Here is a 14,942-nt window from a genome sequence, read left to right on the forward strand (position 1 = left end):
AGGACAAGATATGCCTTTGACTGTTTTTAATATCTTCCCTGGGTGGACATTCTCCAGAGAAAGCCCAAGCAATGTGTAAGAATGAAAACAATTACCATAGTTGGGGTAGAAGGCAAGTCTTCTGAACCGAAGAGATGTTGTTGTTTTATTAATTAGACCCAGCAATCTGGAATTAGGTCATATCTACCATCAACAGCCACTGCACCGTAACTTACATCAGAAACTCCGTGAGAAGGGCTAGACATAAAAGCAGCACAGACTTCTCTATGATGGGGTGAGTTTGAACACCCAGTGAAGGCTGAGGAGGAGGGTTAGTTTTTATGTTAAGTGAGAGTTGCAGAACCAGACATTGTAATGGGCAAAGATAGAGTGGATGCTTTCCTTGGGAAGTTCTAGGGGTCCGGAATTAAGAAATCTCATCCTCCACAAAACCCTTTGGTAGGAAGGAAACCACAGGCAAGGAGCTGAGCACATCGTTTGGAAATAGTGGCCACTGTGAGCCACTGTTGATTTAAGCAGAGAACTGAGATCTAGTAGTTTCTTTGCCTGACTTCAGAGAGAGAAAAGCACGTTTCCACACTGTGTCACAGTACATACTGGCAATGGAGTCCATCAGCGCCGGCCATCTAATTTTAAATGGTATATAAACAGCTGAGAACTTATTTTTCCAAAAGCCCAGAATAGTTTTTACTTGTTTTCGTACCAATGTAAAAGTGACAGGAGCTTTCTAGCAGCTAATGCTGTATGATTTAAGGCTCAACTCTGTTCACTGTATGCAACCCAAACTTCCGTTGACTTTAATGGAGGTTGCCTGCATAAAGAACACCCCGTGCAGGACCCCTGGGAATAAATTTGTTCTGTTTGCTTCAGCTAGAGTCGGAATGAGTTTAGGAGGTCAGACCTATATATTTCAAAGTCTTGGGCACAGAATAAGCATCTCCCCAACCCTCTGTCCAAGGTGCCTTCGCCAAGAACCTAAGATCAAGAGATTTAAGATGGGCTAAGATGGGGCCCTGGGGTCCTTTGCCCAGTAAATGTGGAAAGATGGGAAAGCAGCAGTTATTAATTTTGCTGCTGATTCAAAAGAAAGAGGTGTTGGCAGCACCTGTAAGGACAGAAAAAGAACATAACTAAGTCTGCAGAGGTCATGACTGGGACATAACATCATGAGGCCCAGCGAGGGGAAATAAGAGGAAGTGGCTCCATGGGGGGAAAATATGACATCTGGATCTATTCAGCTGAGCTGGTGATGACGGTGATGATGACTGCGATGGCGGCAATGATGCACAACAATAACAGAACTGCATGTCTCTGGGGCATGCCGCTCCAGGGAAAGTGGAAAGAGGGCAAGGGCCTGTAGTGGGAGGGATCCCGATGAAAGATGAGCAGAAAGTGTGACAGAGTTGGCCAGCAGGCAGGAGCACAGGGCAGAGCAGAGTCCCCAGAGGAGCAGGTCCAGTACCCAGAAGGGCAATGAGGCCTGTCCCTAGGAAGGGTCTACATTGCCTGGCTTTGGAGGGGGGGAGAGGGAATTGAGGATGGGGTTTCTAACTAGTTGGCTGGATGGTGGGTTGGCTGGATAGCTGTGACAACTGCCAAAACTCAGAGATGCCAGGGGTCCCTGATCCATGGTGATGAGCTCTCTGTATCCTTACACTATCCCCGCCCCTCTAGCTGAGCTCCTTGAACCTTGTGAGCCTTTGAATTTCATGTGTGCAAATTCCCAACATGAAGGGGACTGGTCAGGTCCACTTCCACATTCCTAGGAATGCTGCTGCCATTGAGAGCAGTAATAGCTGAAACATATCTAGGATTTGGAAGAGGGAAATACGAGATGCCTCAATGCGCCCCCAAAAGGGATGGAGGAGGAACCACTATCTCCCTCTTCTGGAGCTTCTACCAATGGGTTCAAAGTGTTAGGGGGTGTACTGTCCTGTCCTCAATTGTTTGGGAGGGTCCTTCTGATCCCAGGGCAGTGTGGGAAAGCGAATTCTGCTGTCCCCTCTGCCCCTTTGCCTCACTCTTCCCCAGAGAGAAGTTTCTCATCAGACTGGCCTAGTCCCTCCAGCTCTCATTTTTCCAGCTAGCTGGCCCTTGCCCACAGGCAAATTGGCCCTCCCACTTCTGCTTCCACTGTCAGGGCTCTTCCTGGGGCAAGTCTCCCCATCCCCACCATTGGACCACGGTCATTTACTGGGTAAGAGGTCGCCTCTGCATCCCACCTGCTCCCCTGTGTAGCTTATCCACTAGGTCTGGACTCAGAGGGGGAGGTTAGGAAGCCCACCCATGACCTCAGATCCCAGTTGCATTCTCCATCTGCTGTTTCCAGCAAACTGGGTTCAGAACTCAGGGTGTGGGCAAGGGATGTGGTTAATTCCCATACCCCAAACCCAGAGAGTGGTACACCTCCAGACTAGGAAGCCCCTGAGTCACAGATGACACTAATGCTCAATTCGAAAGAGAGAGGGAGCCTTAGCCAGGCTGGTAGCTGCAGTTACTTAGAAACGAGCAAGGCTGTGGTCGGCTAAGTAGAGTTTCTGCGTTCAGTCTGACCTTCCCTTCAAAACGGAATTCTGTCAAGATTCATTTGCATTTTCTTCCTGTTTTTAGCTGGTAGGGAAGTGGGTCCCTGCCGGACCTGGTGGATCCGGTGCCCACTCCTCTGCAAGCCGGGTGCTTTGGTCTCCTCGGCAGCCTCTCAACGGTCCACTAATGAGAGCCTGTTAGAGCTTACAGATGTAAATGCATTCTGTGCTATCCCAGTGAGCTCAGGATTAGGGAAATGGCAGAATTTATTGCTTATGTTAGGATGATATGATATGGGTGGTTGTTGTGTCTTTAATTTTTTAGCAAGTACAAAAGTGCAGAGCCGCATAGTCTAAATAAACAAAAGGCTGTGGAAGAAAAGATCTAGCACAAAACATTGAGGACTGAAGTTATCCAGTGGTCGCTACCTTCACAAGAGATTGGGGAACGTGCACTCAGTCTTCCTGGAGTCCACCAAAAAGACCCCTTTCTGGCCCACCACTGAAAGAACTCCTTTGTTTTTAGTGGTGGATGAATTAAACCAAAATGCGCAAAAGCATAAAGTGCTTTGATTCAAGCAAATTCATTTCTGTCTCTAGAAAGGGAAGTCACTAACAATAGGACCCCCTGACCTCAAAGACCTAGGGAAGAGGCTGAATAATAAATACAACAGTACCCACGCCTGATGGTTAATTCAGGATCTATAACTAGTAAATACCCAACTCCCTACAAGACAAAGGAAGGTAAGAGAGCACAGAAAGAAAACCAAAAGGCCACGACCCTCATAAAGAATTCACATCCTAATACAACCTCCCAGGTCACCACGACATTCCAAGAAGTCTGAGAACTAAGGGTGTTGCAATGAGTTACCATTCTCTTTCCTCCAAACATTTGCTAAACTTACAAAATTATAACGTGACTTGAAATGTAGAGATAAAATATAGAATACAGATATAAAGAAAAATTACTGGAAAAAGTTAAACAACCCTAATATGCAAAGAGCAATTAAGGGGCGGGGGGGAAACAAACCTAATTGAAAAGACAATAAGTCAATAGAAAATGGACCAAGGATATATAAGTGACAATTCATAAAAGATGAAATACACATGACTAATAAATATTGGTTGTTCAGTGGTAGAATTCTCACCTTCCGTGGGGGAGACCCAGGTTCAAATCCTGGCCACTGTATCTCATGCACAGCCACCACCCATCTCTCAGTGGAGGTCTGCACGTTGCTATGATGCTGAACAGGTTTCAGTGGAGCTTACAAGCTAGAATGGACTATGAAGAAAGGCTTGGCAATCTACTTCTGAAAATCAGGCAATGAAAACGCTTTGGATCACAATGGTTCAATCTATTGTACATGGGTTGCAGTGAGTTGGGGGCCAACTTGATGGCAGCTAATAACAGCAATGAAACCCTGGTGGCATGGTGGTTAAGAGCTTGGCTGCTAACCAAAAGGATGGCAGTTCAAACCCACCAGCTGCTCCTTGGAAACCTTATGGGGCAGTTCTACTCTCTTCTATAAGGTCACTATGAGTTGGAATCGACTCGACAGCAACTTTTTTTTTTAATACCAACAATAAACGTAAAAATATGTTCAACCTTAACAGCCTCACTAGTAATCAAAAACCCACACTTAAAATATTTAACAAGTTTTCTGTCATCTAACAAATTAGCGAAGATTCAAATGACGGACTAAATAATGGGCCCTCAAAATGTCCACATTCTAATCCCTGGTTTCTGTGAATGTCAGGTTACATGGTAAGTACTTTATGAATATGATTAAGTTGATGATTTTAAGATGGTGAAATTATCCTGGATTATTAAGGTGGGCCCAATACAATCACATGATTCTTATAAGAGGGAGGGAAAAAGGTCAGAGTCAGAGAAGGAGATGTGACAATGGAAGTAGAGGTCAGAGAAAGAGACAGACTTGAAGATGCTAAACTGCTGCATTTGAAGATGAAGAGGCTGTGAGACAAGGAATGCAAGCAGCCTCTAGAACCTGGAAAAGGCAAAGAAAATGGATGCTCCCCTAGGGCCTCCAGAAGGAATATAGTCCTCCTGACACCTTGATTTTAGGGCTTCTGACCTCCAGAACTGTAAGATAACAAGTTTATGTTGCTTTAAACCACTAAGTTTGTTACAGCCACAATAGGAAACTAATACACTCACAATACCCAGAGATGGCCAAGTTATGGAGGAAACAAGCATTCCCATACCCTGCTGGTAAGAGTGTGCATTAATACTGTACGTATCACAGTTGTTAGTGGGTGTGATGTTAATGTTATGTGTCAACTTGGCTAGGCCATGATTCCCAGTATTGAGTGGTAGTCCTCCATTTTGTGAACTGATGTAATTATCCTCCATTTTCTGATATTAAGTAATTATCCTCAATTTTATGCATTGTGAACCCTTACCTCTACATGTTAATGAGGCAGGATTAGTGTGGGGTGTGATTCAAGTCACACCATTACTCAAGTCACACCCTTCCTCTGATGTAGGGGGAGTTCCCTTGGGGGCATGACCTGTATCGAATATATCTGTGGATGCTCTGGCAAGGCTCTCCCTTGCTCTGGATCCTGCATCTGGCTCGTCATCATCTGACCTCCAGTTCTTGAGACTTAAGCCTGTTATCTGACCTGCTGATTCTGGGATTTGCCAGCTTCTGCTATGAGCCAGCCCTATGAGCCCTATGAGCCAGCTGCCTGCCACCACACGACCTGCTGATTTTGAGATTTGCCAGCTTTTGCAGCCCCATAAGCCAGCAGCCTATTGTCTGTCCTGCCAATTGTGGGTTTGTCAGTGCCTGCAACCACGTGAGTCAGAAGTCTCCAGCTTGATACCTGACCCACAGATTTGGGACTTGCCAGGCTCCACAACCATGTGAGCCATTTCCTTGAGATAAATCTCTCTACATATATTTGTATACAGACATGCTTCACTGGTTTTGTTTCGCTAGAGAACTCAGCCTAAGACATTGGGTGTTATCTTTGATCCAGTCTATCAATTTACCCTAAGCTAATCAAGTATGTCTGCAAACCTATGGATGTATAAGAATGTATATTACAGTATTACTGAAGAGTGAAAATTTGAAACCACTTAAGTATTTATTTTTTGTAATTTCTTATTTTGAAAAACATTTCAAATGTAGAGAAAAGTAAGAATAGTCAAAGAATTCTTATACACCCTCCTTTAGATTCACCCACTGTTAACACTTTGCCCCACTTGCCTGCTCATTTTCCTTCTTTCTGAATCACTAAATGCTTGTTAGTGGGGAATGAAATTATCATCCAATCGTACAATAGAATACTAAGCAGCAAAATTTAAAGCAATATAAATCTATGTTCACTTAGCATTACATTCACTCACTTATTCAATAAATATTCTTTAAGGTGCTAATACTCCCCCTCCCACCAAAATAAATGGGAAGTCAGCACTACATGACATTTGATGTATAAATCAGGTATTCAGTCATTGCTGCTGTTTGCTAGTATTATTTTCTAATAACCTCAGCTACATTTAGCGTGCCTCCCAGGCACAGTACCTCCTATCCAGTCCCCTCGACAACCTGCAAGGCAGGGATTCCTATCTCCATCTCTCCATTGAGAAGCCCAAGGTGTAGAGAAAAGCAGCAGGGCTTCTTGGGGCCACATGGCTGGTGGGGGCAGCACCAGGATCTGAGCCAGGCCCTCGAAAACACCAAAGCTCGCACTCTCCCATGGTTCCTCCTGCTTGCACCTCATTTCATTTAGCACCACAGCGACTTAGAAAAACAGATGTGCTCACTGACCTAACCCTGCACGGATCCTTTTATCTGAAGGATCCTACTCCGCCGCACTTGAAGTTCACCCTAGGGACTAGAACATCTTAAGAGGGGATTGGGTGAGACAGGTCAGGTCGTCTCCTCCAGAGGCCCTTTCAGCTGATGGTTAGGATCAAGCAGTCTATTCTTGTAGGTGTCCTCATCAACTTAATCCATCCAGAAAATGGTAAGAGAAGGCAATAAGCATTCTGCTGAGCACATCTAGTCCACACTCACATGGTCCATTATAATGGCAGCTTCTTCCTGCCATGTTCACTTCACACTTGAAAACTGAGCTTATACTGATTGTACAGAAGAGCTACAGCACTTTATGCAAGGGAAGAACATGTGGGTGAGTAGAAAACCCACTGCTCCAGGGAAGAGATGCAGGGTCTAGAGAAGCCCACCCACAAATTTGTTGTGTGGCCTTGGCAGCTCGGCCCTTTCTCCAGGGCTCATTTGCGGAGTCAGAAAGCTGGACTAGAATGATATCAAAGATGCCCTTCCTGAGGGTCAGACCCCAGGAATACTTTCAGATTGTAGGTCATAGTTGGAGTCTGGAAAGATGATCTGATTCAGCTTCTCCCATCAAACAGGTGAGCATCTAACCTTCTGAGGACCAATAGCCAGTCCATCCTCACATCTGCAAAGCTGTCTGAATCTTTTGACTTCTGATTAAATAGGAATATTTGCCCAGAATATTTTTATACACCACATAATAAAGGATATGGAAAGCTCTATGGTCTCTCTTGGCTCTTAATTTTAAGTACTTTCAGTTAAGAAGTGTAAACATTATTGAGAAATAGAAACATTCTAAGCTGCCAGTGTTGACACAGGCCATCCACAAACCCACCCCACCTGGAATCAGACATGGAAGCCAACAGGCCTTACCAAGGAATAACACATGAAGTCTTTGCTTACAAGAAATCCCAACTTCCATTTCCTGGTCGGTTGTTTTCCATAATTTTGACCCCCCCAGGTGATCAGGGTGCCTCATACAGTGTACTTTCTCTTCAGAGCCTGACAGTTTGTCAGCTAGTGGGAAGTGTGGCCTACCTGCCATCTTCTTTTCAAAAAAAGGCCGGATAAGCTCGCCAAATCTTGACTTGTCTGCCACAGCCTCTTTCAGCAGTTGCCCACAGCAGACTGGAGGAGAGAGGAACAGAAAGACTTTGTTAAACTTTTAATAGAGGAAAGAATGAGGAAAAAAAAGAACCCTAGTGCTGCCTGCTGGGAGAAAAAAAAAAAAGATCACTGAAAAAAATATAAAAGGTGTTTTCTGTGTGTGGGCGTGTGTCCAAGTGAAAATAAATATCAAAAAGAAACTGGTACATAAAAAAGAAGCTGAGGAGGTAGATGTGGAATGAAAAAGAATGCATTTGGCAAAGGATGTATTAAAAATGAGCAGGGCAAGGAAGACACTAATAAGGGAAGTTGCCAATCTAGAAGTTCCTGCAGGGCCTCAGTTAACACCTGGAATTACTGAACTGTACTTGCACCTCCCCATGTTGGTGATGAGGAATAAGAATAACATTCATGGGGAGAACTACTTAACTCATTGCATTCACATCATTATGATACAGGAAAGGGTGGTGAAGCTTATTTTCTGCACAGCCCTCCTCTTGGCAAGGTTTTTCCATGGAATGGTGGGTCTTGGTGCATAGTCCACACTATAGGATTAAGTTATATAATAAACAGACTAAAGCAAAATTAAAAGGCACCATACTGTCGTTACCTGACTAGGTGCCCTGCTATCCCCCTTTGGATGCATGCTCCCTGCAAACAGGACCCATTCTATCTTGGGCCTCACTGTATCTAAAGCCCTGGGCCGTGGCCAGTACACAGGAGATGTCAGTCAATAGACATTGAGTGATTGAGCACAGGCTACCATCTCCTTAAGGAAACTTAGTGGTGTAATTGTTAAGTGCTCAGCTGCTAACCAAAAGGTTGGTAATTCAAACCAACCCAGTGGCTCCACAGGCAAGGGATCTATTCCTGTAAAGATTACAATCAAGAAAACCCTATGGGGCAGTTCTACTTTGTCACATGGGGTCTCTGTGAATCAAAAATCAACTTGGTAGCACCTAATATGACAGCCGTTTTAAAGCCCTTGTGTGCTCTCTTCATCTGCTTCTATGGCCTGTTTTCTCTCCTTGTATGTGTCACAATTTCCTGCTCTTTTACATGTCAAGTAGTTTTGAATTATATGCTGGGCACTGTAGCTCTCTCATTGTTGGGAGTCTATATAGTGTTAGGCTTTAATGAGTACTGAGTTAAAAATAGTTGAGCTCTAACAGAGAGTTAATTTATCGGAGGACCAACTTGATCCTGTTGTGACTTGTTTTTAGGCTTTGTTAAGATAGGACCAAAACAGTCCTTCTTCTAGGGCTAAGGTATCACTATACCTAAGATGTAGGCTTTCAGAAGTGCCACCTGAATGTCTGGGGTGTCCAGCAAGTTCTCTCCACTTTGGCTATCACAATACCAACATCTCCCAGCACTGTGTATCTCCATTCAGTTCACAGCTTCCCAGTAGCTGTTCTCTACCAGGCCTTGTGTAGTCTCCCCCTACACATGTACAGCTTTGTATTGACCAAAGACTCAAGTGAAGCCCCATGCATATTTCTACCAGGGCCTGGTGCCACAATGATTAAGTGTTTGGCTGCTAACTGAAAGGTTGGTGGTTTGAACCCATCAGCAGCTCCGCAGGAGAAAAGACCTGGTGATCCGCTCCCATAGGAAGTCCTATGCGGCAGTTCTACTCTGTCACGTGGGGTCACTATGAGTCAGAATCAACTAGACAGCACACAACAACAACATTATAAATATGCTTAAAACTTTAAATAAAAATATAGTTTAAATGAGTGAACAGATGGGGAATCTCAGGAGAGATTGGAAACTATAAAAGGAACCAGATGAAAATTCTAGAATTGGATCATACAGTATTTTAAATGAAAACAAACAAACAAAAAAATCACTGCATAGGCTTAGTGGCTGATTATACACTGCAGAAGATCAGTGAATTTGAAGACAGAAAAACAGGGCAATAGAAAGTATCCAAATTGAGGCAAAGAGAGGGGGTTAAAGGACTAGAAAAAAGGACAGAACCTCAGGGACTCCAAAGACAATATCAAGCAGTCTAGCATAAATGTAACTGGAATCCCAGAAGAGGGAGGAGGGAAGGGAGAAAAAGAGACAGAGATGAGAGAAAGAGAGAGAATGGGAATGAGAATGAATGGGGCAGAAAAAACATTTGAGGAAATAATGGCATAATAATTTCCAATTGGTGAGTTAAAAATAACCCACAAATCCAAAGATCTCTGAAACTCACGCAGAATAAACAAAAAGAAAACCACACCTGGTTACATCATAGTCAAACTGCTGAAAACTAGAGATAAAGAGAAAATATTAAAAGCAGCCAGAGGGAAAAAGATGCATTATACATACAGAAACAATGATAAGAATAATGTATGACTTCTCATCAGAAGCAATGCAAGCCAGAGACAATGGAGTGATATCTTTAAAATGCTGGAGAAAAACATACTGTCAACATAGATTTCTATATGCAGCAAAAACATCCTTCAAAAATGAGAGTGAAATAAAGACATTTTCAGCCAGATGAAAGTTGAATTTGTCAACAGCAGACTTGTACTATAAGAAATATTAAAGGGAGTTCTTCAGGCTGAAATAAAATGATACCAGATAGAAACTTGGATCTAAACAAAAGAGTGCTGACATGTGGGTAAGTATAAAAGCCCTCCCCACCCTCCACCCCAGTTCTTAACTTCCTTAAAAGAAAAATGACTGTTAAAGCAGAAAGAATTACAGTGTGTTGTTGGGCATATAACATATGTAGAAGTAGAATGTCGGACAATAGCACAAAGGACTAGAGCAAGGTAAATGGAAATACCCTCCTGTAAGGCTTTTATATTATACATGAACAGATATAATATTAGTTTAAGATAAACTATGATAAGTTAAGGATGCATATTTAATCCGTAGAACAACCACTAACAAAATAAAGCAAAGAGGTATGGCTAAAAAGGCAACAGAGGAAATAAAATGGAATACTAAAAAATATTTGATAAATCCAAAAGATGGCAGGAAAGAAGGTATAAAGAACATATGACATAAATAGAAAACAAAAACAAAATCGTAGACTTACAACGAACTATCAAAAAAATTAAATGGACTAAACGCTTCAATTAAAAGGCAGAGACTGTCAGACTGAATTTTTAAAAAAACAAGACCCAACGATTTAGAGTACAAGATATATATTTGGAGAATAAGACACATCGTTCAGAAGAAAATAAGATATGCAGACATTAATCATAAAAAAAAAGAGTGGCTATATTTAAATTAGACAAAGTAACTTCAAGACAGTATTACTAAAGAGGCAGAAGGACATTTCCTAATGATTAAGGATCATTTAATCAAGAAGACATAAGAATTCTAAATGTATATGCTCTTAATAACAGATTCTCAAATTACATCAAGGAAAACCTGGCAGAGAAATAGACAAATCCATAATTAGAGTTGAAGATTTTAACACGTCTCTCTCAGTAACTGTAATAATAAGTAGAGAGAAAATCATTAAGGAGATAGAAGATTTGAAAAACACTATCAAACATCTTATTCTAATTAACCTTTATAGAGCACACAACTAACAAAGGCAGAAAACACATTCTTTTCAAGTGCACATGGAATTCATCCATATAAACCCTATGCTGGACCATAAAAAAGTATCAATAAATTTCAAAAGATCAAAATCATGTAGGGTATATTCTTTAGCCACAATGGAATTAAATTAAAAATCAGTATCAAAAAAAATCTGTAAAATTCCCAAATATTTGGAAATCAAGGAATACACTTCTAAATAATACATGGATCAGAAAAGAAATCACAAGGGAAAATAGAAAATATCTTGAATTGAATGATAAAGAAAACACAGCACATTAAAATTTGTGGGAAGCAGCTAAAGCTGTGTTTAGAGGAAAATGTATAACTTTAAATGCTTATATTAGAAAAAAATGGCTTAAAACCCCTGCCTACAACCACCTAACTCTATAATGTCCTATGAAGACAATACTTTAACAGTCTCTTCTCTCCTAAAGATTCAAAGCCTGAGGATTGGGCCGGGGCGGGGGGGCGGGGAGTCGGGGCGGAATTATACTCTTGATCAAGATGATCAAAAAAGGCAAATGTCTTTCTGCTATGGGGCAAGGTGAGGTATCAAGGTTTTGGACACAATCAGGCCCAGGACAATGTTGGATCAGCCTTACTTCACTTTGCTTGTTCTCTCTCCTTGAGCCCTGCAGAGCTCACCTGGACCTGAAGTTCCTCTCTTACTTATTCTATACTTGACCCTATCTGTCTACCCAGTAAAGTGCATTGCATGCAGCAGGCACTCAATAAGTAGTATTGATAATATTGTAATAAAAATCTTCATAGTTGTTTCTGATTAGAAAATTAATTCATGCTCATTAAAAAAAAAAAATCATAAGGGTATAATACACACTCTCCAGAGAGAGCTAGTTTGGTGTGGGTGTTCCTTCGCATTTTTTTCTGAGTACAAACTAACATACTTTTTTTAAAAAATAGACTATTTTTTAGAGCAGTTTTAGGTTTACAGGAAGATTGTGCAGAAAGTAGAGTTCCCACATACTCCTCTGCCTGCCACACACTGTTTCTCCTATCATTATCATTTTGCATTCCTGGGATACATTTGTTACAACTGATGAACCGATATTGATATCTAACCTACTTTTTTAAATAAATAAAAATGAGATTATTTGCTGAATACTGTTCCCCTCCCATTTAGCAATATACTAAGGATATCAAGTTGATTTATAGGTTTCTTTTTAACAGCTGCCCAGTACTCCATTATATGTGTATACTATAATGTATTTAACTAACCCTCTTATTAACAGAGTTTGGGGTTGCCTCTATTTCCCGTTATGCATCTCTCGTTGAGTGTCTGAGTATTTCAGTGGAATAAAATCCTAGGAATGAAAGCACTGGGTCAAAGGATTTGCACAGTTAGCATTTTAATCACAGTGGCCTTTATCTTTCAAAATGGTTGTGCTAATTTATATTCCCACCAATTGTAAATGAGATGCTTTCAAAAACCTCATCAGAGTGAAAGATGAGTGGTTTGTTTATTGATGTTTTCCCCTGAGTTAGAGATTCATAAAAGTAGAGATTAGAACCAAGCCAGGGGGTGACCACAGGGTAGCTGGCAGTTCCTAGAACTCTGAATTGAGAACAGACCTCTGCAGAGAAACCCCAACAGTGCAGTGAACACTTTTTCAAAACTTAGAGCTTTTCCATTGATTTACTTAAATCTCATGATGTCTTGTATTTACCAAGAATAGCTTTGAGAAATGTGAACCTTCTGACTTAGTCTCCAAACGCTCAATTATCTAAAATAGCCCCATGGTAGAGAACTGACTACAAAGGAAAAACCATGATGAGCTTTTCTATTTTCATCTCTGGTAAAATCTAGGCAGGTAATTTCACTTCTTCATGATTGGTGTGGTGAAAACAACGGAAATTAAAAAATACTTTTTTTGAATGAGAGTCCCTGCCTAAACAAAATACAGTAGGATGACGATTATTTAAATGAAGCTGTGCACTGTCTCAGGCTTTGCTGTTGCTTTTCAGACCCTCCCTCTGCCATTAATGCACTTGGCACAGTAACTCTGCACGTCCCTTCACATAACAATAGATGCAGACACTTCAACAAACATGTGAGTGTAACCACAATTAAGACTGCTATTCATTCTTAACAAAGAAGCAAGCCATCCCTACCCATAGCTGAGAATTTAATCTTAGAATACTCCTAACAGGCAAAATCAAAAGGAAAAGAAATTATTTGAATAATTCAGTTGTTTGTTATTTTAAAAATCACTGATGTCAGGGAAAGCAAATTTTTACCCAAAAGTGTCTTTCCATACTAAATCAAATATGCAGAATAATCGCTCTGTTCCCTATCTTCATGTTATAGGTGTGATTTTTGTCACTGATTCCTGGCTAGGCTCAGTAATTTTGGAATTTGGAGTTGGAGGAGACCTAAGTGAAAAGCATTTTTATTCCAAACTTGATCCTTCTGGGATTATATATATATATGGCGTACATGGATAATTTGGGAGGTATACATGTATATTTATATATTTGGGGGTACCCACTCATCCCACTGCCGTTGAGCCGATTCCAACTCATAGTGACCCTATAGGACAGAGCAGAACTGCCCCACAGAGTTTCCAAGGAGCGCCTGGTGGACTTGAACTACCGACCTTTTGGTAGGTAGCCATAGCACTTAACCACTATGCCACCAGAGTTTCCATTTGGGGGTACAGGCCTCATATTTTCTTAGTGAATAGAGTAGGGGTTGTTTAGGTTTGTGGAGTGTTTGTGGGAGCTGTGCCTTAAACTTCCCCTGACTGAACTGTGTGTCTGTTACAATTTCTTCCTCCTTTCTAACCCTTTATCCTCTTGAAGGCAGGCTGGCATCCAAGATGGCCTGGGACCACCCTGAGAAAGACCTGGGAAGCTGATTTCAATATTTTCTCTCCTCCTATTAAAATATTTATTGAAACTGTGCAGAGCAAGAACTCTTCCTCTGGTTTAGAAATTGTTTGCCTGTAAACACACTGACCTGGGGTGGGGGAGCCAAGCGAGACGGGAAGGAAATAAATAAACAGCAGATCCATATTATGCAAGAGCTGCAGCTCTGAGGGAAAACGCAGAGGCTAGATGGAAGCACGTCTGGTGTAGAACAGAAAAACCACTGCTCCAAAGGATATACAAAACGACTGCTAGAAAATAGTCCAGCTCTTTGGGCTGCAGACATGTTTTTATTGTTTAATGTTTTTATGGAAATATTGTTTGGAAGAAAAAATCTTCTCCCTGCAAAGATGAACTAACTGAAAATTGTTAAGAGCAGAGAGCAAGAAAGAAAAGTGATACTGACCTCCCTACCCTCTCTGCCACCACCCATAAAACAGGAACTCTTGGAAGGGCAGAAAGTTCTAGAAGCAGGGCCACTGCTGGGCACTCACCATTGACAAGGCCATATTTCTGTGCCAGGAGGGCGGCCTGAAGACTTTTCCCACTGCCCACGGGTCCACAAAGCAGCACTCGCGGGGTGAATGGGGCATTGGATCGATGGTTGGTTTGGACATAGGTCAGAGCTGGAAAGGGAGGATATGAGGATAATAAACCCAGGTCCTAAATAAAGGGAAACCAGCTTACAACACCTTTGCTTTGGCTCTTTTAATGGCAGCAATTATTTCTCTCTTTTACAGCACCATGGAAACCCTCTGTGTATCTGCCGAAGACACCATGGGGTGAGGCTGCAGGAGAAAGAATTATGCTTCAGGCCTGGGCACCAAGGTGGGGAGGAGGTGATTAAATACACAGAAGCCACCCCCGAGCACTGCCCTGGAATTCCTCTAAAACAGCGCTGGCATCTGTGGTTCCCTCCTGGCTGAAGGAGTGCTGGGTGTGTTGTGGTTGGGGGGCTGGTCCTGGGACTCATGACACGTGCAGTATGGGGTTGGGATGTTTCCAAACTGAATCTGGGCAGAGCCTCTAACCTGAAGCCCTG

At 42.0% G+C, this 14,942-nt stretch overlaps 1 protein-coding gene across 9 annotated transcripts in view; it reads right to left on the minus strand.

Annotated features, from left to right (window-relative positions):
* AK8 (adenylate kinase 8) overlaps positions 1–14,942 on the minus strand; it is a 219,116-nt gene that overhangs the window by 120,054 nt on the left and 84,120 nt on the right. For all 9 annotated transcript variants that reach the window (XM_049895181.1, XM_049895184.1, XM_049895180.1 and 6 more), the window contains 2 exons: positions 14,395–14,526; positions 7,391–7,480 (listed from right to left, as the gene is read on the minus strand). In XM_049895181.1, the coding sequence (XP_049751138.1) occupies positions 7,391–7,480; positions 14,395–14,526 (222 nt within the window). The remainder of the gene's footprint in view (positions 1–7,390; positions 7,481–14,394; positions 14,527–14,942) is intronic.

Source organism: Elephas maximus, chromosome 9, assembly GCF_024166365.1.
Source record: "Elephas maximus indicus isolate mEleMax1 chromosome 9, mEleMax1 primary haplotype, whole genome shotgun sequence".
In the NCBI taxonomy this organism is placed as follows: domain Eukaryota; kingdom Metazoa; phylum Chordata; class Mammalia; order Proboscidea; family Elephantidae; genus Elephas; species Elephas maximus.